At 38.5% G+C, this 25,707-nt stretch overlaps 1 protein-coding gene across 1 annotated transcript in view; it reads left to right on the plus strand.

Annotated features, from left to right (window-relative positions):
- The window catches only part of Stac (SH3 and cysteine rich domain), a 140,614-nt gene that overhangs the window by 101,956 nt on the left and 12,951 nt on the right, over nt 1-25,707 (plus strand). Inside the window, exons 7-10 of the mRNA XM_027932560.2 lie at nt 6,273-6,337; nt 7,651-7,739; nt 24,044-24,095; nt 24,198-24,335. Coding sequence (XP_027788361.2) covers nt 6,273-6,337; nt 7,651-7,739; nt 24,044-24,095; nt 24,198-24,335 — 344 coding nt within the window. The remainder of the gene's footprint in view (nt 1-6,272; nt 6,338-7,650; nt 7,740-24,043; nt 24,096-24,197; nt 24,336-25,707) is intronic.

Consider the following 25,707-nt stretch of genomic DNA (forward strand, 5'->3'; position numbering starts at 1 on the left):
GCCAATATTTACTCTGCACATACCTGGAGCCTTCGGTGTAGATAATAAAAGACCCCCCATATGAACGATGAGGAAGAAAACTGGGTAGTGTGCAGGGTAACAGGATGGAAGAGAGGCCCCTTGGAAAAATGCTGACACCACAAAAGGCATCCTTCCTGTCACTAGCAAAAAAGAATGCCTTCCAGAGGAATATGTGTATCAGCCTGAACTCAGGTGGAGAAGGAGAAGAAGAAGAAAAAAGAAGAAGGGAAATAGGGGAAGAAAGAGAAACAGAGGGAAGGAGGATGGGGGATGGGAGGGAGAGAGGAAGGGAAAGGGAGGGAAGAAGGGAGGGAGGGAGAAAATAAGGAAGGAAGAAAGCGAAGAACAAGTTCTTCCTACTTGGGTTTTAGGGACTGATACCAATATATGCAAAGTAAAACAATATGAAATTCTTGTTTACTTTACCTTAAAATGCCAAAAGCAGTACTGTCTCCATGTATTTAGCTGAGGTAAATGTAAGCTCTCTTTGGAAGAAGAGAATTTAAACCCACATGTACATGAAAAGTAATTTATTTTGCCTGTACTTTTCTTGTTTATTTTCTTGTTTATTTTTCTTGTTTATTCCCATGGGAACTTTAAAAAATTATTTTACTTTCGAGCTTTCCACTTTCTTAAGTTTTAGATATTTATTGATAGTATACAGGTCATTTAAAAATTTGGTCTGAAAAACTTGGTCTTTTATTGGGTTGAAATTGACTTCGTCAATCACTGGTAAATTTGAATTACTTCCTAAATATTTTATTTTGCATCTTCTATATGTCCCAAATTTTCTATGCTTTTTCTTCTATATACCTCAAAAACTTCCCACAGTAAACTTCCAAAGAAAATAAACTAACAAAAAAAAAATTACCAAACATGAGAAAATGAGCCACCACTGGTGAGAATTATCAGGAAAAAAACAATTTTATTATCAGACGCTCAAGAGATTGTATATGTTGAAATTATCAAATAAAGAAACATATAGCTATTTTAAGTGAACTAGAAAAATGTAATAAAGGAACATTAGACTATCAAAATTAATAGGAAAATTTGAATAGAAACTAAGTAGACGCTCTAGAAGTTTTTAAAGTAGAAATGTGATTGATAAAGTTAATAGCATATTAGACATAGCTAAAGAGAGAATCAGCACCCTGAAATATAGAGCCAAATAAATTAGATTATATCCAGGGAAACAAAGCAGTGGAGTTTCTATGAGAGCAAAAGAGATGTAGAAGGTGAGTGAGAAAATTTTAACATGTATCTAATTGACATATTAAAAGTATATAGAAAGAGAATAGAATTAAGGAAGTATTCAAGAAAATACTGAAAATTTTCCAGAATTATTAAACATCTTTCCATGAACCAGAAATCTATGCCTAACCACATCTTAGTGAAACTTTAGAAATTCAAAGACAAAAGACAACATTAAGAACAGACAAAAGAAAACATTATATACAGGTTGAAAGATGTATTACAAACAAAGGAATGAAAGTAAACTGGCAGGTTCTCCTAACAAACCATACTAGGTGCTAAATAACAGTAGGGTGACACACCCTCAATATGCTGAAAGAAAAGTGACTTTTACCCAGAATCACAAATAAATAACTCAATACAAACACTCAGTAGCAAGAAGAAATGAAGAGCAAAGAAAATGGTAAACCTGTGGTTAATTCTAGACAAACAGTAGCTACCTTAAAAAAATATTGTTTTAAAAGTTGCTAAACATTATTAAAAATATTCACTATCCACTGCCAGCCTAAAGGAGGAAATGCAAGACTTACAGAAGGATGTTCCTTCAGGAGGAAGCAGCACTAAAAGCAGTCTGAATCCAGATGAGTGTGAAAATATCCCAATAAGCACATTTTGGATATAAAAAAAATTCATATTTAAATTGAAAATGTGTATTCAAAGATCCTCTTCTCATTCAGGAGGAGATTGAGCTATTTCACTTTAGATTTTGTTTGAATTCATGTCATAAAAGTTCCAAGACAACTACTAAAATAATAAAAAGTATATTAAAATAGAAAGTTAACAAAATTGAATGATGAGGAGAAAAGAAAGCCAATCAATTCAAAAGAAGGAAGGTGGGAAGAGGGGGAGGAGGTGTATAGAAGAAAGAGCATAGAAAATTTAGGACATATAGAAGATGTAAAATAAATATTTAGGAAGTAATTCAAGTTTACCAGTGATCAAAATCAACCCAATAAGTTTTTCAGACCAAAGTTTTAAATGACCTGTACACTATCAATATCTAAAACTTTAAAAAGTGGAAAGTTGGAAAGTAAAATAATTTTTAAAGTTCCCAGGGGAATAAACAAGAAAAATACAGGCAAAATAAATTACCTTTTTTGTACAGAAACTGGTGAGGGTAAATTGTTAATCACAGGCATATATTAAACAAATAAACAAAAAACTCATGTAGATATTTAATATATGGGGGAAGGTGAACTTTGAAACCAAAGAAACAGTTACTAAGGATAAAAAGCATTATTTCATGGTCATGTTCATTTCATCACAATATAAAAATTTTCAACTTCTATATTCTCTACTTAATGCACAGCCTCAAAATGATAGAAACTCAAGGAGAATTATTAGGAAAATCGGTGTTCTTATTATCAGAGAATATTAATGCCTCTCACTCATTGGCAAGCCAGATAGACAAAAAGATTCTGTATGGATGGAGAGATTCGACAACACACTTGACAAGCCTCATCTAATGAACTTCAAAAGGACACTCCATCTAAAAAGTGCAGGATTTACATCCTTTTTAAGAACACATGGGACAATAATAAAAACATATTACCTGCAAGGCCACAAAACAAGCCTCACAAATTTCAAGTCACTAGATATTATAGAGAGCACATTTTTTATCCACAATACAAACAAGATAAAATCAATACTCAAAGAGATAACCAGGAAAACCAATAATTTTTGCTAAATTAAAACACACTTTTCAGAAGTTCATGTGTCCAAAGGAACTCATGATGAAAATTGGAATATATTTGAAATTAAGGAATGACCCAAACACTATATATCGTAATTTGTGGGATAGCATTAAAGTTGTGACTAAAGTACTTAGCTTTAAACAATTTTATTAAAAAGTAAGAAAGTCTAAAGGATAATAATTTGAGTATCATACTTGAAGAAGTTAAAAAATGAAATAGAATAAACCCCTCAAAAGGCAGAAAAAAGAGAGGAAATTATTAAATTGCAAACAAAGATCGATGAATCCTGAGTGTTTTTTTAAATAATAAAACTTACCATCTGTAACAATTTTTAGGTAACAGAAACATAAAGCAATAGTAAAAAGGGGAACATAACACAGATGAAAAAGAAAATCAAAGAATGTCATAACCAGAATCATACCATTAAAATTCAAAACATTTTCTAAACCGGCTGACATCAAAAAGAATGGATTTGGAGAATATCATGCTAAGCGAAATAAGCCAATCCCCCAAAAAACCAAAGGCTGAATGTTTTCTCTGAGATGAGGATGCTAATTCACAATAAAGGTGGGGGCTAGGGAAGAAGAGCTTTACTTTAGATTAGTAGAGGAGAGTAAAGGGAGGGGAGGGGATCTGGGGATAGGAAGGAGAGTAGAATGAAACAGACATTATAGCCTCATGTACATATATGACTGCATGACCAATGTGATTCTACAACATGTACAATCAGAAAAATGAAAAATTTATACCCCATTTATGTAATGACATATCCAAGTGCATAAATGCATTCTACTGTCATGTATAACTAATTAAAACAAATAAAAAATTAACTTAAAAAAGAAAGATATCAATGACTGAAGCCTGACTCAAATCGAAAATGTGTTTCTACTCCTTATAGAAACAGAATTAGTATTTAAATTTTTGTACAATAAAAACACCAGGCCCAGATAATTTCATAAGTAAATTCTCCCAAACACTTAAAGAATAGACAATTTCCACATTACATAAGCTACTTCAGAGGACCAAAAAGCAGCAAGGAGAAAGAGCAGCAGCATTCTCTAACTTGGTTTATGAGGCTCTTACAATACTGACTCCAAAACCAAACAAGGACGGAGACAGGAAAATCACTGGCCAGTTTCCCTCCTGAATATAGATGCAGAAATCTAAAGCAAAAATCCTAGTAAGCTTCATCCAGTAATTTTTTTTTAAAAGGGTTTTGCATAATAACAAAGTTGGATTTATTCAAAGGACCAAAATGTGGGTCAATGTCAGATAATTCAGTAATGTAACTTGCTGCATTACCAGGTCTAAAAAGAAAAGCAAAATAATCATTGCAGAAAACAGTGGTGGACAGGGGCTTCCTAGGCCTAGAAAGCAAAAGAGGAAGAGAGAATATGGAAGAGGAAAAAAAGTCCTTTGGGGATGAAGCCAAAGCTAAGATTCATTTTGTTTCTGTAATATTAGAAAACCCACCTGCCTGGTGGACATGTTCTTTGAATACTTGTCATGGGTGAAATGAATAACCAAGTCATTTTCCATAGAGGAATTTAAAGCACCAAAAATAAAGGGTATATGAGATTCATTTTAGTTAAACAGTTTACCAGACTTTTCTCTCCTCAAATCAAAATCTTAGAAATGGCTCAGAGGAATAGATTTTGAAAATCATTTTGCAACCTTCCCATTCTGCTTGCAGCCATGTATCTGAAAACACATTTAAGGTCACTTCAAACAATTTTCAGCACAGTTCACAAAAATGGTCCAAATTGAACCAGAGGACCAGGTGGATATTTAATTTAAAAAGTAAAAAATATGAAATTATAATATTGCAAAATCATTGAACATCATGTATACACATGATGTAGTTCACCTTTTAAGCCTCAGACCAGAATTTTCTAGGAAGATTTTCTTTCCATGTTTCTATAAAAAATATTTAATATTATTTTAGAAGAATCTAGTTTTATATGTATAGAATCAAGTACTTGCAGCTGGATTTCAGGTAATCACAGAATACCAGTAAAAGGTATTGCTGGACTCGGCTCTTTTTTAAACTTTTTAAGCACCAAGCTGAGTGGTCTAGCACTGAGGCTGACAGAGTCCCTGGAATTGAGCTGATCTTCCAGGTACAACAAACCAGAGTGCGTATGACTGCATATGGGCTTCTTAGGCACACTGGAATTGCATCCATAAACTCTGGAGCTATAAACTGAGTAGAATAGATATTTAATAAACTTCAGGACTTTTACAGGGGCTCTTGTTCTGACGAGTGTTTTCCACTTCACTGTTGTTGAATCTATTTTAAGGACAGTAAAAATTGTCAATGCACTTATGAAATAGGTTTAGAGCTTTCCACCATGTGCTTTGCTCTTTCTACTGATATTTTCTTTATGATCTGAAGGGAAATAAAGAGAAGAATAAAGCAGTGATGTGTTATTTTAAACGTCAAGTCATCCAAGTGGTACATTTAGACTGCGCAATTCTGTTGTATACATTTGGAAACATTTGCCATATTTTTTAAGGAAGACACATCTGGCCACACTGCTGGTCTCTGAGGTAGATTTGGCGGATCAAACTAACTAAGGCAGAGCCCCCTGCCTCCATCAGGAATCTCCCACAGCTCTGTATATGGACAGTGGAAACACCTCTCTGTTATGAGAAGGCATATTCTCTATCAAAATCAAACACAGTAACTATTCAATTGTAAAGGAAGAGAAGTATACATTCCAAGACTACAGTAAAGAAAAACCAAATAATAGTCCCATGTGTTGAAAGTCAGAGATCAAGGAAATAATTTGAAGTTTAAAACTAAAGCTTTAATCTGTAAAATAGAATATAGATGTCATTAAGGGACTAGAATAAAGATATTTAATACAAAGAATCTGATATTTAGAAAAGGTAGTTAAAAATGCAAATAGTCAGATGCTATCCCACCCACCATCCCATTAACAAGTGATTTGATATATCCAACAAAGATCAAAGACACAGTTTCTGCTCCTCAGAAGAATACTACCAAACAGTTCCAAGTTTTCTGAACACTTGGTTGCCCAGCAATGCAAGGAAACGTGCTAGCCAGGTGTGCACAGAGGTTGTGGGAGTGCAGAGAAGGTGCTGCAGAATGCTGTGTGGGGAGTCAGGGGGTGTTTCACAGAAGAGAACATGAAAGCTGGATCACTAAGGATGAGGAAAAGACAGTGAGTAGTGAAGTAGACGCTATGGTGCATGGAATAAATAAACCAATATCCTTCAGGCATGGTTCCCAAATATGGTGACTGGATTCATAAAGCACCTGCTTTCTCTTGTCTCCTTCAGTGTTTACGTATCCAGAAAATGGCACTGACGATTTCAAAGACCAAGCAAAGAACATAAACCACCAGGTATTTATGGAAGGCACAGAAGACAGATCAGACAAGAGCACTTAGATCAAACTGCAGGTCACCACCCAAGTGGGTCATGAAATCCACTTAGTGGGTCCCAGGATAGCATTTTTAAAGTATAAAATAGCACAATGTAGCATAATGTGCCATGGGATAGTAGTATGGATTAAATAGAAATATCACAGTGAATAAGAGGGAAACAGGATAAGTGTTGTGTTGTATCTTTTGTTTCTGTCATATATGTTATGTATGTTGACATATAGTACATGATGTGTAAATTATAGAACTATGACTATACTTCATAGTATATAAACAATTATTATATTTTATATGCTTATTCATATGTATGTATATAATTATAATAAAGTAGGATAATGTGATATAAGAAAACTGAGCTTTAAATAGCAAACCAAATCATAGGTAAAAAGGGAACATATAGTTGTGTGAAATTTTCATGTTATTATATACATACATAGTATATATTTATTATTTATGTTCAAATGTAGTATGTAATTATACACCACAATATATGACTTTAACTTGTCTTTATAAAATATAAATGTCTCTATAGCATTAAAATTTGGTTAGTAATAATAGCTAATATGTATGTGACACATAGAAGTCTCGTATACTCTCTAAATTGCAGACTATAAGAAAATCTACCTAACAATTCTGTGAAGGTCAGTTGTGCTAATGCATATCCCATTATGCCTGGCACATAGTAAACTATCAAAATGGTACTTTTATTAGGATTATTGCAAGATTTCATAACCAGTAGAGGGTGGTACCTGATATAAACTGATGCCAAAATCTATGCTTTTTCCTCAAAATCAATGAGCTAATTACCAGATGAATAAACCTGGTTCCCTTTGATACACTAAACAGTAGCTCTCAACTAACTGATAGAATGTCTGTTTTAGCAAGTGAGAGTTGTTAGTTACTGCTCACAGGTCCCTCTTTCTTTAGAGAGAATATTCCCTCCCATTCCTGAGACCACCCCTGGGACATTTTTCATGAACAACTGTATCAAAGAAGACAATCATACAACTGTATCAAGGAAAAGTGTAGTATTTCTGACAATGAGTTCCAAATAATTGTTTTCAAACTTTTTTATAAAATCTTCCTCCGTTAAACAGAATTAAAAATAAACCTAAGGCTGAGAGAAAGTCATTAATAACAGCTCCCTGTTTTAACACCTAAGATCCGTACAGTGATATTACTGTGTAATAACGCCTCTATGTCCTGTTTTCTTCCTCTCCTCTCTCCAATTCTTCCTCCTTCCTTCTCTTGCTCTTCTTTCTTTTCTCTTTCAGGGACCTCTTTCCAAAGACCCATTACAGATGAACACCTACGTTGCCTTGTACAAATTTGTACCACAAGAAAATGAAGACTTGGAAATGAGGTAAAAACATTTTTTGAGAAGAGAAGTATTTAAAGTTCATGTTTTAATGTTTTTCCCTGTGAAAAATATAATCGCTTTGGTGCAGTAATTCTTTTATTTATTTATTTATTTATTTTGGTACCAGGGATTGAACTCAGGGGTGCTTAACCATTGAGCCACATCCCCAGTCCTATTGTGTTTTAATTTAGAGACAGGGTTTCACTGAGTTGCTTAGCATCTCACATTTGCTGAGGCTGGCTTTGAACCCACGATCTTCCTAACTCAGCTTCCTGAGCTGCTGGGATTACAGGCTTGCACCACTGCACCCAGCAGTGATTCTTAAATGTTAGCATGCATCCAGTGATCTGCAGGGCTATAACACATAGATGCTGGGTCCCATTCCCAGAAGTTCTGACTCAGCAGGCCTTAGGTGGAGCTGGAGAATTTGCATTTCTAACTAGTCTGCATGGTGCTGCCAGTCCAGGGACCACACTTTGAGAAGCATTGTTTTCTTATATGTTCAACAGAAACACTAATGAGAGTTTTAAGGATAGTTAAGCATTAAAAGCATTGGACATCCACTGGAGTCTAATAGTGAATCAAAACAAATGCATTTAATCCACAAATTAATTGGTGAGAGAATCAAATTGAAAGTTATTAGTCAATTGGGACCCATACGCTTCATGATCACTGCCACACTTGGGAAGGTAAGGTGACTACTGTGACCTTGACAAACACTGAACCTTTCTCCCCACCAAACCTTGAGGTTCCTGGTGTTTCAGAGGTGGTCTATCTAGAGTCAGTGTGGGGCTCACATCCTACTTATTACTTGACCTTAAGCAATTTATAAAGATTTTATTACTCTGATTTCTTTATTTATAAAAGATTAATAATGGCCTCAACCTCTTAAGGGAGTTGTGAGGCTGAAGTCATAAAAGCACATACCACATTGCCTAATCATCGTAAACACCCAGTGGTTATTGCAATTTTTATAATGGGGCCTTTTCATTGGCCTATCTCAAGGAAAAGGCATCGTTCTTTCCTTCATTCATGACACTAAACCATGAGTCATCTCAGGAGAAGGCTTCTGTGTTCTCATACATGAGAGCAGGATAGAAGAGGCTGCTTTTGTAGTCAAGTAAGGCCCTGGAGATTCAAATCTTCCCTCTTCTCAAAAAAGGGGAAAAAAGTTTTTAAAAAAGAAAGATCAATTAGTACTTAAAAACTACCCAATTGCCAGAGCAATGGGGAACACTTTCATTTTGGGGCGGACTCTGCTTGTCCAAATACCATGCAAGCCAGGTTAACACTCACCCATCACTCTCTTTAGATGGCCACAGAAATCCTGGCCTCTCCCCTGAGCTAGCTGACATTCCACCCCTTCAAGCCCGTGTCATATGGTCCCCTGCCCATCTCCCATTTTTTCCAAAGCCCCTGTAAAATTAGAAGAGAGTCACTGAAGGACACCAATTAGACCCTATTTTCTAGGTCCCCTATGCCATCAAGGCTCTGCAGCTCAGCTGCCCTCATGGTGGGTACAGCAACCGGTGAGACTCAGTAGCTGATTGATATATCCTGCCTCAGTCCGGCAACTTCCCCTGGCTCGCACCTGCCTCAGTTATAGTTTGAAGTCAGCTTCCAAGTGGTTCTCCAGCCTTTCCAGAACAGAGTACAGTACTGACTCCTTAGTTCTGTTCAGACTATTAAGTTCTTATGTATCTGCATTTCCTCCATCATTGGGTAAAATTCCCATGTTGCTCCGTGGCTGGAGTTGTAAACACTACCCCACCAGTTCTGACATCATCAGGGCAGGAGGAAGGGATGGCATGTATCAAGTGCACCCTATTCATCAGGCATATGACAAGACCATGAGTTGGAGCGGAGCGTCCTAGGATTCTACTGAGATGGTGCTTTGCTACGCCAATGGTCCACCACTTACTCCTGCAGATGGACACAAGAGTGACATATATTTGCTTTGTAATAAGTAGAGCATATTGAGTGCTCCTCAAGATTCTCATTTGGGTGTCTAAAATTTAACAACTCTCTGTTGTACCGGTCCCACTGTTTTATAATAGAAGATTATTCTGAAGTCATCAGATTTAAAAAAGCAATTCCAGAAAAATACAGAAAGTTACTGGGGATACCGAGGAATTTCTGGCTTCCTAGTGGTGGTCATAACTTTGTGTGCTTATTTTAGTTGGTTGCAGGCCATTAAAAGTCAAGTTGTCTGGTCACGACTCAAATGTTTACAGACTGCTTCGAGGCAAACAGGACTATTCATTCCCAGGAGTGAAATGTCTACATTGCATGCACTGCAAGATTGGAGGGATAAATCACACTTTTTTTTTTCCTTGAGATTACAGGTTCCAATTTTAAAAGCCAGGAACTTGATTTAGAATGTGTAAGGCAATGCTTTGGGGATTTGGTATAATTCCTTGAATGAACTGGGGCTTTGTGAATTATCTTTTTCCTCCTCAAACCATATGGGGGGAAAAATCCTTTCAATAAAATACCAGTCTTATCAACCTGCATTCTGATCTGGGGGAGCATGCTGGATCTGGTTCTCAGGAAAAAAAAAAATAGGGCGATGAGAGTACAGGAAATGATAGAGTCTGAACTAGAGGGCAAAGAAGACCTAGATGGCAAAGCCAACCAGCATAAATCCCTCATTATAAATTTTCCCAATAATAAGGGAAGTTCTTTCTACCAAAGGCCAAGGGTCCAGACCTCTCCACAGACCTCTAGACTCACCTGCCCACCTGCCTACCCAGCAATGGATAGAACAGAGCAGCTATACCCTCCCTCCTGCAAACCTGTTCCCGAGGGTAAATGATGTCACCATGTGCCCAGGTCACAATCCAGTCAGGGAGGCATCTCTATACCTCATGTTCCCAATGTATTTGATGTGCCATTTCTACTTGACCCCTGCCTAAAATTTACAGTATCCATCCCCACCTTCACCTCTCACCTGGATTACTGTAGAAGATTCTAGCTGGTCTCTGTTTCCAGTCTTGCCTTCCCCCAACCACCCACCATGCCTTTGGGGTGGAAAGTACTCTTAGGCAATAGTATGCAGTTTAAAGTTTCATCTAAACTTTGAACAGAGTGGATTCAGACTACTACCCCTCATCTTTCAAACAATAGGGCATATGATCTGACTTTCTGAACCTTTACAGGATGGGGGTGATTCAGATAACAACCTCTGTCTTTTAATTAACATTAAAAATGTTAATTCCAACCAGTTCTGTTTAATTCTCCAAAAACGTAGATGCTTTCTTTTCAGAATTAAGAACTTGGGGCAGTAGGGGCAGAGAATATGGCAGCATGGGTTCATTGAATGTTTGAAGATAGAAAGAGTTGGCATCACTTGGCCTGGGTTGAAGTCCTAGTCAAGCCACCTGCTCAGCTGTGTAGTCACCCATGAGACCTGGAAAAGTTACACAAGTCATTTGAGCCTCTGCTTCCTGACCTGTAAAAAGGAGGTAATAAGGGCTACTGAGGACACTCATGTATTTGTTCCAAACTCTCCGAAGTCCTCCCATTGCCTCTGCATAAAAACAGAATATTACAGGACTTCCAGACCTCCAGTCTCATCCCTGGTGACCTCTCAGTCTCATTCACTCTCTCCTTTTCTTTTTTGCCTTCCTCAAAAGGAGAACACTACCACCTGCCAAGGAACTTTTCTTCCTCAGTCTTCTACCTTCCTGCATCTTTGTATCTACCCACCATCTCCTCCATCAAACACACACCTACACACTGTGCCCCTTGACTATTATCCATCTGCTAGATCACAGCTCAGAGTTCACCTCGTTGGTACATCCCTTCCTGATACACTCAAACCAAATTAGTTTCCTCTATAACCTACTTTTATGACACTACTTTTTTTTTCATTCAAAGCACTTATCTCCCACTTGTATTTCTATATTTCTGAAATTATTTGGGTAATCTCTATCTCTCCTGTAAACTCCATGAGAACAATTCTGTAATTACTAACCCTTAAAAAACATGGAGCATGGTTTGGTCTTGAAACCTAGCTGATAGTAAATATTTGATGAGTGAATAAGCATTATGGAAGTGATCAGAACTCATGCTGGACAATTAGCAGGCAAATAGAATCCATGGTAATATAATGGACCATTAATGGAGATGCAAAGCAAGCTAGAAAGAAGCATTAGCCAGGATCTGTTTCCTGGAGGAGACAGTCTTTAAGCCCAGTGAATATTATGAGTCAAGAAGAAATTGTGGAAGGGGAGACCCAAAGGACCCATGGCCCATCAATAAATATCAAAGGGTTGAAGGCAATCAGGAAGATGTCCTGCTGAGCCTTCACTGAAGCACTCAGAGTTGGGGTGGGAGAGGTAGAGCCAGTTGCTACTCCCCAATTCTTAGGGCAGTGAATGCCCCTCTTTAAAGTGCTGAGGTCCATACTTAATCTCCAAGTGCTATACACAAGAGAGGCTTCCCACCGTCTGCTTTTTTATAGTTTCAGTGCCAAATAAAAGTCATAAATTTATTTACTGTTGGGGCACCATTACCCACCCCAACCTTTGGAGCTGATCATGGTGATTTATTCTTTCCACCATCACAGGCTAGAGTAGGAGATAGCAAGGTGGTGGGGCAGGAAAAGGCAATGTCTGGGAGTCAAATAGGCTGGCTCTGGTTTCCAGTTCTGATACTTAGTATTTGCATTAATTTGAGCCAATCTTAATCTCTCAGAGCCCTGTGTTCTCCTTCCTAGGAGACTGAGTGTTAAACAAGATCATATAAATAAAATGTGGGCTTTCATGCCCAGGATGAAATGAGATGCACAGTATATTTTAGATAACTTCTCTTCATAATTTTCATGTTTTCAGTATATCTTTATTTCACAGTCTTTTAAATAAACTCATTTACACTTCCCTAAAGACTTGGCAGAGGAAACAGTGAAACACCCTCTCTGGGCTTCCAGCACAGCCAGGGAGTCTTTATCTAATTGGTCCAGCAATAAGGAAGCTGTGTGATTCCTGATGCTATCCTGAGTAGGTCTTGCAGTTACTGGAATGACGTGCTATAGGTATGCAGTTTTACCACTGACACCTAAGATATAATGCCATTGTTCATGGGGTCTCCAGACCATTGTTAATGAATGCAGGTCTGAGAATATTAAAAAGCCACCCAAGTCCCTCTATTGGGGTATAATGGGCTTGGATAGGTAATGGATAATTAAGGCTTAATTTCCTTTATAAGGCTTATTGTCAAGTTTCTGAAGAGTCCTAAAAATTACATTTTATGAACTGTCACCTGAATTCATGAGCAAAGCTCTTTAAAATGCTACTTGAAATACAAACCGGAGAATCCCATTATAATAATCGATGAGAACCCCATCACAATGGGCACTGGCATCACTGATGTCATGCTCTGCCTCATGAATTCACGTCGACTGAGTCAAATCATTTTTCTGCCCATCTGGGTGTGTAGGTGTACAATGCACTCACATATGCACAAACTCTCCCAATCACACTCACCATCACAGTTGATTCACACAAATTCAGCAACACCCTCACATACATACACATATTCACATACTTGTACATACACAAACGCACATTTATTCATACATGCACACACACAAACACACAAGCATCATTAGACACTGCTTGATAACCCATGCTTAGCTTTATGGTGAAAGTAAACCCTGCCTTCAGCGCTTGCAAGTAACTAGTCCCAATATCCTCACTGTTTGGGGATTCAGAAGGCTGCAAAATAGAGATTCATGACTTCTTATTCTCACCAAGGCACCTTGTCTTTCAAACAACAAGGAAAACTTCTATCCCTTTGCTGTGTTGATATTTCATGTAAATAATTAGCAGATATAAATAACTCCAAGTAAACACAAACGCTTAATGCATCTTAAGGATTCTGAAACAATTGAGAGCAAATAGAGGATTGAAAGGTTAAAATGCATATTTTAGTGCCATAAGATGCCTATTCCTAAGAGTCCATTTCAACTTTCCACATCTAAGTCATTTTCATTTTTATTAGTTCTTCCCAGATTTATATGATAACGGCCATTTTTCATAATGGGGAAAAAGGACAAGATAAGAAGGCTTATTGAGCTGACAGCAGAAATTGCTTCCCCAATATTAGCAGATTCTAAAAAGGATACAACTTAATTGCCCCTTCAGTGCAAGTTAGAACACCTAAATTGGGGGAAGGGGGTTCATGGAAAATGTATAAACCCCAAATAAGGTTTTAGATTCATGAATCCCCAAACTCTTGGAAGCAGCCTCTCATTTTCCATGAATGAGTCAATGAAAGCAATCACAGGTCTCCTTAGCTAATATTTGCAAGAACCTCTGGAGATATGATAGCCTGAATTCAACCCTTCCCACTTTTCTCAAAGCACAACTTAAAATTGTTTTTAACCCTTGTATGGCTGTTTCCAGGATTCGTTCTCAAAGAGCTCCAGGGGGTCACAGGGTTAGGAGCAGCAGAGGACAAGAAGTTATAATCCAGTGGGAGGTATTGTAAGGAGTGATAGGTGCCCAGAGGGGCATTGAAGCAGGCTTGGAGGCTCAGGGAAGGCTCTGCAAGAAGGCCACATCAGCACTGAGCTTCCAGAAGAAGAGAGGTCAATGTGTCTGTGAACCCCTTTCCCTTGAGGAGAGGGTAAGGAACAGTGGGTTAAACTTCAGAGCAAGGAATTACTTTAAGAGGTACTACATGAGAATCAAATGCACACCCCATTCCAGAAAAAGGTGGTGAAGTCAATTGCAGGGGCAGGAGTCTATTCAATAACTATTTCCATTTCAGTCTTGATTCTGGAAAGACTGCCTTAGAACTTGGTGATGCTTAGTGAATGGACACCTGGCTGTTTAGTTCATCTCCCAGTGAGACAATTTATGGTTCTTAATCTTTTGGGAGGTAAGGTGGGAGAACTGAGCCTAAGATCTCACACATAGAAAGTGGAAGTTCAGAGTTGGAACCCAGGGAGTCTCTCTCTGACCCACAATTTCCATCTTATGTCAATTGTGGTAGATTTCCTTTCTGAAAAAGTTAATAATTTTTTTTGTAAGGAGTTAGACCTATTTTTTTAATTGACACATAATTGTATGTATTTGGCGGATACCCTGTGATACTTCAATAAGTGTATACAACATCATTGATCTGATCAGGGTAATTGGCATATCACTTTAAACATTTATTATTTCTTTATGTTGATAATATTCAAAATTTTCTCCACTAGCTAATTTGAAATATGAAGTGAAATGTTGACCCTTTATCCATCCTGTCTCAATTCTTCTTTAGTCAGTGGTTTTAGGCAGTATATTAATTTATCCCACTAGGTTGCTCACATTACTTTTTACAGTAGTGTGGTTAAGGCCAGGAATCTTGTGATCTGTAGGGTGTTCATAAAATGTCACTTCTGTTAAAGGAGAAATTCTTAAGATAAAATCATGATTCTCATGCAAATTTAAAATGAACACATGTCAAATTTTTATTTAACTAATTAAATGATGAAAGAACCAGTAAGACGCCACACCTGGTTCAAGGGAGAATTCAGTGCATCACACATCTGCAGGCAATGAGGAATGCAGATGTGGATTTACAAGCAGATGCAAAACTGGTCAACATTCGTGGGATAATAACTGATGAGATTCTACCAGACACAACTCACTTGCATTTCTATGCACAAGAATGATTTTCATTATTATCAGTTTTCTATAGTTCTCATGAGATGTAAAATAAAGGCATTGGAAGAGGAGAAATTAACCTAAAAGGGTACATTAGACAGGTCACCAGAGCAGTAATATTTCTGCCCATTGCAAAGTCTTTCACAGTTTTTTCCCCCAGCATCCCCTTGAGTTCTTTTAGCAAAACTGTGAGGTTACCAAAGCAAAGACTAGGAGAAAACTCTGGTTACCATGGTAAAGTCTCTAGCTACAAGCCATAAGAATCTCCTGGAAATATTACTAAAATCAAGATTCCTGGGCTCCACCTAGACCTACAGAGTTAAACCCCACTTGCATGGTTAAATGCTGTCCTGGATTCTGATTGTCTGCCAGATTTGAGAACAATTGTGACTGATCCAAAGATATGCAGTGGGCCAGCGGCAGACACAAAACCAGAACTCAGGCAGGTTTCCTGATTCTCTGTTGATACTCCGTGCCCAGGTCTGGGTTTGATTTTTGGCCAATGACTTACATTCTAATGTCCTTCACCTTGCAAGGTTTCCTAAACCCTCCATAAAATAAGAAAGTAAGGCCCCCTGAGACAGAGTAAGGCAGAAAAACACTCCATTGGTGTCTCGTTCCCGTTCTCTAAGTACATTACTACTTGGCAAATGCATCAACTTAATTAAAGCTAAATGTAATTCTAATGCACCAATTTGATTTAAAAATAATCTTCACAGTCACCAGGACATCAAAATGCAATTAAGGCTATTTGAGGAAAGTCTCTGATGCATATTATGTTCTGCTGCTGCTCTATGTCAAGAAACCCAGATCTTCCCGAATGTCACTAATGTGGTTAGCAGCTTCCCGCTCACTCAAATGCCTCTCTCAATTAGGTTCTGGAGAGCGTGATCCATGACAGTTCAAGAACATTTACCAAATTCCTTCCAAATGGTCCTTCAGCTGAATACTCTAGCTGGCCTATGGACTTGGGAAAGTTGCAAAGAGTCTTACAAATATCAACGTAAGACAAACTCATACTGCAAAGTTCATACTGGTTACCTTCTACTCATGTGCCCAAATTGTAAAAGATCTGGACCGGGATAATGCAAATTTGGAAATGGGTCCAGTGAAAATTTAAGCAGTAGTTCTAAAATTAATGAAGCCATTTGACTGAATTCCTTTTTTTGCTCCTATTAACTTGGCTTTGCCCTGATGCTTTTTCCCATTAGGACATCTGTTTGGGCTGAGCAATGATGCTTGCTGTAAGCTCGATTTGGGATTCTTTTTGTCTAATGAATGAGAAAGGGTATGACCTATTAAAGATGGCCCACAATGCCTGCAGTGTAAATTGAGCAGTTCTGATGAGTTTTGACAAGGCACAAGTAGTACCAGAGGAAGCTTGATTTAGTAGAGTTAATCATGGATTCAAACCTTGAATCCAAGCAGAAGAGTCTCTCGGAATCTGTTTACTTGTATGAAAAATGTCCACTTCACTCAGCGAATACCTCGGTCCCCCTCCAGGTTATGTGCTTGTCCTCTTCAACCCTGCCGATGTCACCATTGCAATCAGTCACCTACAAACTGGAATACTATGTCCATCTCCTGGTCCCAGATATACCCTTGTGGTCACTACCTAGAGTGGAGGGGTAAGAGGGCAGGTGTTAACATGAAAACAAGGAGAAGCTTTTCCAAAACTCTGAATTACACCACAGACCAGGGTCTGAAGCCACTAAAGTCAAAGTCAAAGACTCTCATTAAACAACTGCCCCTGCCAAAAACATACTGGAACACTCACTTGAAAGATAGTGCAGCCTGGCACAGTGGTACAAGTCTGCAACCCCAGCCTGCATCCCAGTGCAAGGCCAACCTCAGCAACATAGCAAGAGTCTGTCTCAAAAAAAAAAAAAAAAATTTTTTTTTTTTTTTTTGTAAAGGGCAATGCTCACTAGATCGTCTAATTTTCAAGTGAAATATTACAAGCTTGGGAGGCAAACAGCATTTTTATCATATATCGTTCACATTGCCAAGGATTTCCACATAGCAACATCACAAAGTAAATATAGTTCATAACATATTTATTATGCATAACACATAAGCATAAAAATATAAATGAGATAGCTGATATGCAAACACATTTGTGTGTTTGGAGATTTTTTTGTTAGGGATCAATTCCATGCTTGGTTTTGTCCTGCTACTATTTGTTTCTCATTCACAGATGAGACTCACTATAAATTACCAGCTTATACATCCTTATCCTCTGAGATTATCAAAATCCTGAGGCCTGTAATTATGACTTAATGACAATAATGGACACCATCTGTTGTGGACTTATCTAAATGTGCTGTACAAAATATTACTGCATTTAGTCTTCAAAAAATTTTTTTGATGATATTGCACTCAGAGTTAAGAAAACTGAGGCTTAGAGAATCTTTTCATCTTTGTAATTCCAGTGCTAAAATACCATGGGCACTGAAAAAATATGAACTTGACTGTCCTATAATCTCCTTTGACTAAACAGACAGAGATGAAAGAGTAGGGAATGACACAAATCATTTAGAAAGCAAAGAAGACCCCAGATCTTGCTGCTTTGTGCTTCTCCAAGTAGAGCCAATCTGAGGTCTCAAGTCTCAGACAGTGGAGAAGGTGTTCTTTGGAAGCAGTGACCTGCTCAGGAGAGTGTCAGTGTCTCCACTTCTGGAATCTGCATGGAGAATAGAGAAGGGCTGGGCAGTGGGGGCTTAGGTCAGCTCTAGGAGCTTCCAGCCATACAACATCTGTATCCATGCAGCCAGCCAGGCTCTGCCTGCACTGTTCACACTCTGTGCACTCACAACCTGCGGAGTCCCTAAAGCCAATTTATCTGGTGATGGAAAAGATGGGTCCCAGTGCCCATGTGGAAAATTGAGAAAGGAGAGATGCAGAGGGACTGCTGAGAAATGAACCCAGACAACAGTCATCTATTTGGCATGTGCATACACATAGTCACACGCAATTAACTGTATCCTCCTCAGTGTGAAGCCATAATTCTACAGTTAGCTTTAGGTGTTTTGCTTCTATTCCTGCTAACCCATGGTTCCCTTAACCATTTCAACATTTCCCATAAATCGTGATATAATCAACCTGAGCATCTTCCTCTGGGCCTATGACAAATGTTACTAAGAAAGCTAAAGAGAAGAGCCCATGTGGTGATCTGATCTGTTTTCACAAAATAGAAAATTGATACTTTTATTATTATGAATTGCATTATACTTTTGGTCATGGTGTATGATTCTGACTTTGGGTCCATGGTGTATAATTCTGGGTTGCAGTGCAAGCAGAGCTTTGACCTGTGCTTCGAATGCTCTGATTGAATTAAGCACAGGGAGGAAAAAAAAAAACTTAAGTATTTGAAGCCTCATCATATTAGTCCTAAGAATTTGAAAATAAAGAGTGAAATTACAAAATCTAGATAGAATGGATCAGAAGCATAAAGTCACCTGAAAGAAAGAGAATAACTGTTGGGCCAGAAAAGGACTTTGCTCATACCTGAAATGTAATAACCTGAATAAAGGATCTTTCCATGGAAAGAGATTCTGTTTCATAAGTGTGAAACAGCTGCAGGCAGAGTCTCACACTGCCATGTCCATCCTCAGAACAACCAGGCAGAGGAGAATGGCAAGCATTAGAGACCTCTGCTCCCCAGGGACCCGTGGCAAGGCTCCCCTCTCTATGAAAAGCTGCTTGGCACAATGTTTTAATTTAGTTCTTTGGTGGCACAACACAGCACACCAGCACCGTGGCAGAAGAGAACTAAGTTAAGAAAGGATTAGGAGGGAAGGGCTGCCAAGAAGAGCCACATGGGGCTTGTGCCTGGGAGTCAGGGAAACAACCACCAGGAGCTGCAGGGGCAGTTTATGCATGGAAAGCCATGGGGTTTGCTTGGGCTCCCTATAGAGGGGCTAATTTGAGTAATTTATAGACTCAAAAGCATAGGCTTTCCATCATTGTCTGGTCCGACCCCAGGGTAGGTGGGTAAAGCTGGTGCACAATGATCCAGAGTGGGAGAGCCTTGGGAAGGGAAATGGCTAAGGGTATGGACTTAATCAGCTGCTTAAGAAGGGAATGAACCAGCCTGTAGGACTTCAAAACTGATCAACACATTAAAAAAAAAAAAGTATTACAGAGTGGAAAGGATTCTGAGTGCAGCCAGTGGGAAAGAATGCTGAGATTGTTAGGTGGTACCTGGATAGGCAGGGGGGATACAAATCCCACAGCCACAGGTCTGCTCATTCAGATGTTAAGCAGTTGTTGTCCCAGAGAAAGATCCTCCCTGCAGTGAAGAGAGGTATTAACTGTCTCTTCCAGAGGTTTAGACTATTCGACTAATCTCAGTAGGTGGCCACTTTTATTCTTTATGGCTATCTCCCATTTATTTCCTTCATAGCCCTTGGGACAATTTACAATTGTGTATGCATTGACCATGCATATACAGTATGCACTTGTTATTAGTTATATATTTATTAAATGTTTTGTTAACTATTTACTTACTTAGTATCCATAATATTCATTCCAGTGAGGATTTTATTCACCATAGTTCACCTACCGCCTAGTAAAATGGCTCTTTCAGAATCTGCATTCTGTAAATATTTGTTGGATGATCAGGTAAACAAACAGAAAAATAAAAATAAAGAATTATGGTTGAGGCCAGACACAGTGGCACATGCCTGTAATCCCAGCAGCTCAGAAGTCTGAGAGGATCCTGAGTTCAAAGCCAGCCTCAGCAAAAGCCAGGCCCTAAGCAACTCAGTGAAACCCTGTCTCCAAATAAAATACAAAATAGGGCTGGGGATGTGGTTCAATGGCTGAGTGCTCCTGAGTTCAATCCCTAGTTACCCTCCCTTCAAAAAAAAAAAAAAAAAAAAGAATACATTTAACTATACTCACTCACCAAGCAATTTTCTGACACTGGTGGAGCTTTTTACAGAACAAGATAGAATCCATCCCTCACTGTCAGGAGTATGTCTGGTATTTCTATAAACTTAAAGCCTCTATTCCAGTAAGTGCCATATTCTAACGTATGGTTAACATGGGGCAAGCACTCTGGACCATTCACTTCTGGGCCCATTACAGAGTCTCTAGCTAGACTATAAAATCCAAGGACAGGTTCAGTAGTCTCTTCCTTCACCCTCAGGAACAGTACCTCCCCCAGTCTCCAGCTTTATTATGTATTTGCAATTGCTACCAAACCAGCAGCCAAGTCATCATGTTTGATACTGACACACAGTTTCTTAGGTTACTGGGTTAAATAAAATCTGCTGGAGCCTAGAAGATTTTTCCACATTGATTTTCAACCTTGCTGCTTAATTAAATCCCTCACCTGGGAAAGAGTGATTTTTCAGCCACCTCGCTTTCTGTAGCTTCAGCATACAACTGTGACTGTCGGAACACTGAAATGCCAGTTGTGTTTAATGCTTCAGGTGCTATAAGCCTGTTATATCGGAATCCCCGACCAAGATAGATATTAACTGAGAATTGAAAATGACAGCAGAGGAGATTGAATCAGAGTAGCAAAATGAGCACACGAATCTGCTTTCTCTCTTGCTCCATTTCCTAAGAATGTCCAAAAATATCTTTTTTTTTAAGGATACTTCCTTAACAGTCTTAGAAAACAGAAAGAATGCCAAGGAAAAACCAGGAATCTTGGGACTCACCTGGCAGACTACGGCAATTGTAGTTAGGGTGAAAACAGTGAAGATGTCCAGAAACCAAACAACACCGGGAAAAAAAGCTTGACATGTAGGAATACATTGGAATAGACACTGAGAAAATCCAGGGGTAAACATGGGGGGAGTCTGCAGCAGATTGATTGCATTCATGGTCCTAATTCTTCATCTCTCCCTTTATTCATGCCCTCTCCCATGAGACTGCAGTTCCTTTCACACAGAGGTGGAACCTGTTACCCCATCCCTGGAGCCTGGATTGGCCTTGTGACTTGCTTTGGCCAGTAAAATGAGGCAGAGGAACAATGTGTTTATTTTAAGCCAAAGTCTTAGAGGCCCATGTGTTTGCATGTTTCCAATTGCTGCTCCCAAGTCTCTGCCATTGCCATGAATGTCTGCTGTTCCCTGGTGTCTGAGAAACAGTGGAACTGGGCAAAGTCACCCAGCCAACAGCCAGCCAGCACCAGGACTCATGAGTATATGAGTGAGCCATTAGGATTTGTGACTGTTTGCTGTAGAGCATTATTGAAGTAGTATTTAACTGATAGAGCCCCAACCTTTCGTACCACCACATTACTGCTTATAATGAGCAATTGGCAGCAATGGCATTTGACTCCAGATCTAAACCAATACCTGTATTTGAAAGAAAGGGAACCCATGCTTAAGGAGAGCTCCCACGTGAGCCCCAATGCCTGAGAAAGAAGAATTATATTGAGATAACTCTCCAGACCTTCTAAAGGGCAGAGGAAAAGGAAAGACAGCTCTACTTAGGAGGAAAATAAACAAGCTGACCTTTCTCACCAGGGTTAGGAAAGACCTCCTCATTTCCCCACTGAGCTAGCAGAGGAGACCCCAAACTGCTTAACACGATATTTTCGAGTTTACGGAAATGAGATGCATTGCTTGGCACACCCCACTCCCTTCAGCAGAACCTGTAGACAGCCCTCATGCTTGGGAGAGAGACCCAGGGCAGACCAGATGGGTGTAATAGCAGAGAAGCCCACCCAGCTGGCCACATCCACCTGCCTCCATCTCAGTCGTTAATATAAAGAGACAACCAAGAAATGCCAGATGTTCAAGAAGATCCTTTGACATGAAGGAGAAGTGATAAGATAAAGGTCAGGGCAACTGATTCTACAGGAAAAACTTCAATGAAGGAAATAAATAGTGGCTTTAAAAATATAATAGTCCTCAAAAGATCCATTATAACATTGCATTCATCATAGAAAGCAACTGTCAGATATTTTTCAGAAAATAATAAAGACAGCCTCAGCAATTTAGAGAAATTATAGTGCAAAAGAAAAACAGAAGGGGGAGGGATGGGGATTTAGCTCAGTGAATAGAGTGCCTGGATTTGATCTTTCAATCTCCAATCAAACAAAAAAAAAGAAAGAAAGAAAAAAAGAAATTTCAGCAACTAAGAACCCTTGAATATTAGTTTTTTTTCTAAAAACACTTGAAAAATACTTGCTAGCTTTTTTTGTTCAAAAATTCTTAGTATTCAGATAAAAAAAAATAGAGGATCCCAGACACAAAATAAATGATAAGGAAGATAAAAATAAGGAAAAAAAAATTTAATACAGAGGGAGAAAAAAAAAACAAATGGGAAATATATAAGAAAAACAAAAGGAGAGGGAGAGGGATCCCAAAGGTCCAACATGTGTTGACTAGAAGTTCCCGAAGGAAAGATGAGAGAAAACAGTGAAACATACAGCAGAGAAAAGTTTACAGAAATTTCCAAAGGGGAAAAGTAAGTCTTGGGATTGTAAAGGCTCCAGCAAGTACTGAGAGAAAGGAGTCAAAGCACACATTCTCTCTCCTCTACCTATCCCCACACCTGGATTGGCGGGGGGCAGGGGGGTAAGGCAAGAAATAGCAAACAACAACCACATCTACAACACCAAAACCAGCACAAACACTCAGTCATCAGCTAAACCCAAGTCATTCTTGATGAATGACACAAACACACGCAAGTCTAGGACAAGACTCCAAATTATCTCAATATCAAAGTGGCAAGGAGGCAAAGTAGGACTACGCAAAAGTGTGCTAGATTTCAAGAAGTTATTGAGACTTTATAGATGATCATAAAGAGATAACAAGGAGATAATAAAGAGATCACAAAGAGATAGATGATCATAAAGAGAATGACCAATTAATTATAGATGTTACCACTAAGCAAAAAAATACCCCAAATAACAAAGGCTGAATGTTTTCTCTGATATGTGGATGCTAACACACAATAGAGGATGCAGGGAGAATAGAAGTTCATTGGATTAGACAAAGGGAAAGACAGCAGAATGAATTGGACATAACTTTCCTATGATCATATATGAATACACTACCAGTGTAACTCCACATCATGTACAACTACAAAATGGGACCCTGGGGCTGGGGATATAGCTCAGTTGGTAGAGTGCTTGCCTTGCATGCACAAGGCCTTGGGTTTAATCACCAGCACCAAAATGAAAAAAAAAAAAGAAAGAAAGAAAGAAAAGAAACAAACAAAATGGGATCCTAATTAGAATAAGTTATATTCCGTGTATGTATAACATGTTAAAATACAATCTACTGTCATGTATTCTAACAAGAATAATTTTTTAAAAAATACATATACTTAGCTACATATCATCTAAGGATGGGAGGATGGGAGGAGAACTGTGGGACAGAGGGGGAATTGCACCTTGAAACTTCTTGACTTCTAAATTTTGGAGTTTTTTAATGAAAATATGATCATCTATGTGTTGAAATGAAAATAAGGATTATTTTTTACATACAGTGTAGAAAGTGTGTTTGCTTTCTATCTTGGGTAGGAAGAATTGGTAAAAGTCATGTTTATTTTATTTCTACTTATAGTGGGATTATTTGCATTAATGAAAACAACTACTGATTTCAAAGTATCATATATGTCTTTTGTTTTTCATGTTTTTCCTCCTCCTATTTCCCCACCCAACTCATTCATTCTCCATTTTAGGCCAGGGGACATAATTACTCTTCTAGAAGATTCCAATGAAGACTGGTGGAAAGCAAGTATTTCTCTTTCTTTAAAAGGAAAAAAAATCATTTGGTAATTATAATTACGATAAATGTCACAAATGGAAATGAATGTCTCCTTTTTTTCCTTTCAGGGGAAAATTCAAGACAGGATCGGCTTCTTTCCAGCCAACTTTGTTCAGAGAGTACAACAAAACGAGAAGATTTTTAGATGTGTTAGAACCTTCATTGGCTGTAAGGAGCAGGGGCAGATAACACTGAAAGAGAACCAGGTGAGTAAAGCAGACACATGCACACTCCCTGTATGACCAACCCACATTTTGGATGATACACAAAAATTGGGATGAATGAAATTATAGAGTATTCCATTTGAGAAAACATTTTCTTACTTCAACCTTATCAGCATCCTTAGTATCTAAAAACACACAGCCAAAATGTTAGGAAGTTCACCTGATGGTGTCTGTTCACTAGAGGAACATACAACTTCATGGTGGCAGTGAGGAGTCCTGCACTTTTCCCTGGGACCACTCTTACACATGTGAGCAGCTACTCTAGTTTGGGCTGTGTGTTTGTGCCCAAAGTGTACCATCGTCTTCTCCTGGGAATACTTGGATGTTACTGTATTCCAAGGTCCGCTGCATTTGTCTCTAATCCTAGGTACTCTTAAGCCTCTTTGTCCAGACTCCAAGCCTCTACCTGTTCCCTGAAGACCATGACACCTTCACATCATAGCATAAGACATAGACAAAAGATAGATGACCAAGGACCATCACAGGTCCATGTGCTGGACATCTCCCTACCGCTCTCTAGACATGTCTGTCACCACCTTGTTCAAGTGCTGTTGTTGGATCTGGAGTTCTTCAGGAAACTGTCAGTGTTCCTGAGCCCTCTGCATCTATGTCTTTAAGGTGCTTGCATCTGGCTTCCCCATCTCATCCCTGGAATGCGGATAGAACCATCACAACATGGCTTTGTTCTATTCTTCCTCTCTTTGTCTTCTTCCAACTGAGACAGGGCTAAAAATATGCTCCGACCTGCAAGATTGTTCTGGCTATATTAGGAGAGGATATATTAGAACATGAAATTAGACATTTCTTTTCTCTCCCAGTGAAGTCTCACAGTGGACTTCAATCTCCAATTTTGGAATTCAAAAGCTTGCCTCTTTTCCTGCGTCCTTGATATAATAATTCTAATATTCCCCCTGGCAATGTATGCCACTAGTGAAAAATGGTGAGACTGACCCCACAAGAAAGTACAAAATGAAAAATGCATGAATAAGTTTAATGCAACTATATCCAATAGAGTTACTCAAAACAAATCTTGAATATGTTTTAGAACTGCCTTTAAAGGTAGGTTCTAAGTCATACACACACACACACACACACACACACACACACACACAGAGTCATTACTTTATAATATCTAATTTATAGTTTTAAAACATTGTTTACCCAACATAACCAACCATTTTACATGCCACATGTGACTCCAAATATCTTTATCATTTTGAAACAATACACCCTCAAAGAATAAGGATTTTCCTTTCCTTTATGGCTATTCAAAGAATCTCTAGAAAAAAAATCTAAAGAAAAATTTTGAAGGAATAGCTTTTATAAAAAAGAAGTTAAACTACTCCTCCCCCTA

Source organism: Marmota flaviventris, chromosome 1 (assembly GCF_047511675.1).
Source record: "Marmota flaviventris isolate mMarFla1 chromosome 1, mMarFla1.hap1, whole genome shotgun sequence".
NCBI lineage: Eukaryota > Metazoa > Chordata > Mammalia > Rodentia > Sciuridae > Marmota > Marmota flaviventris.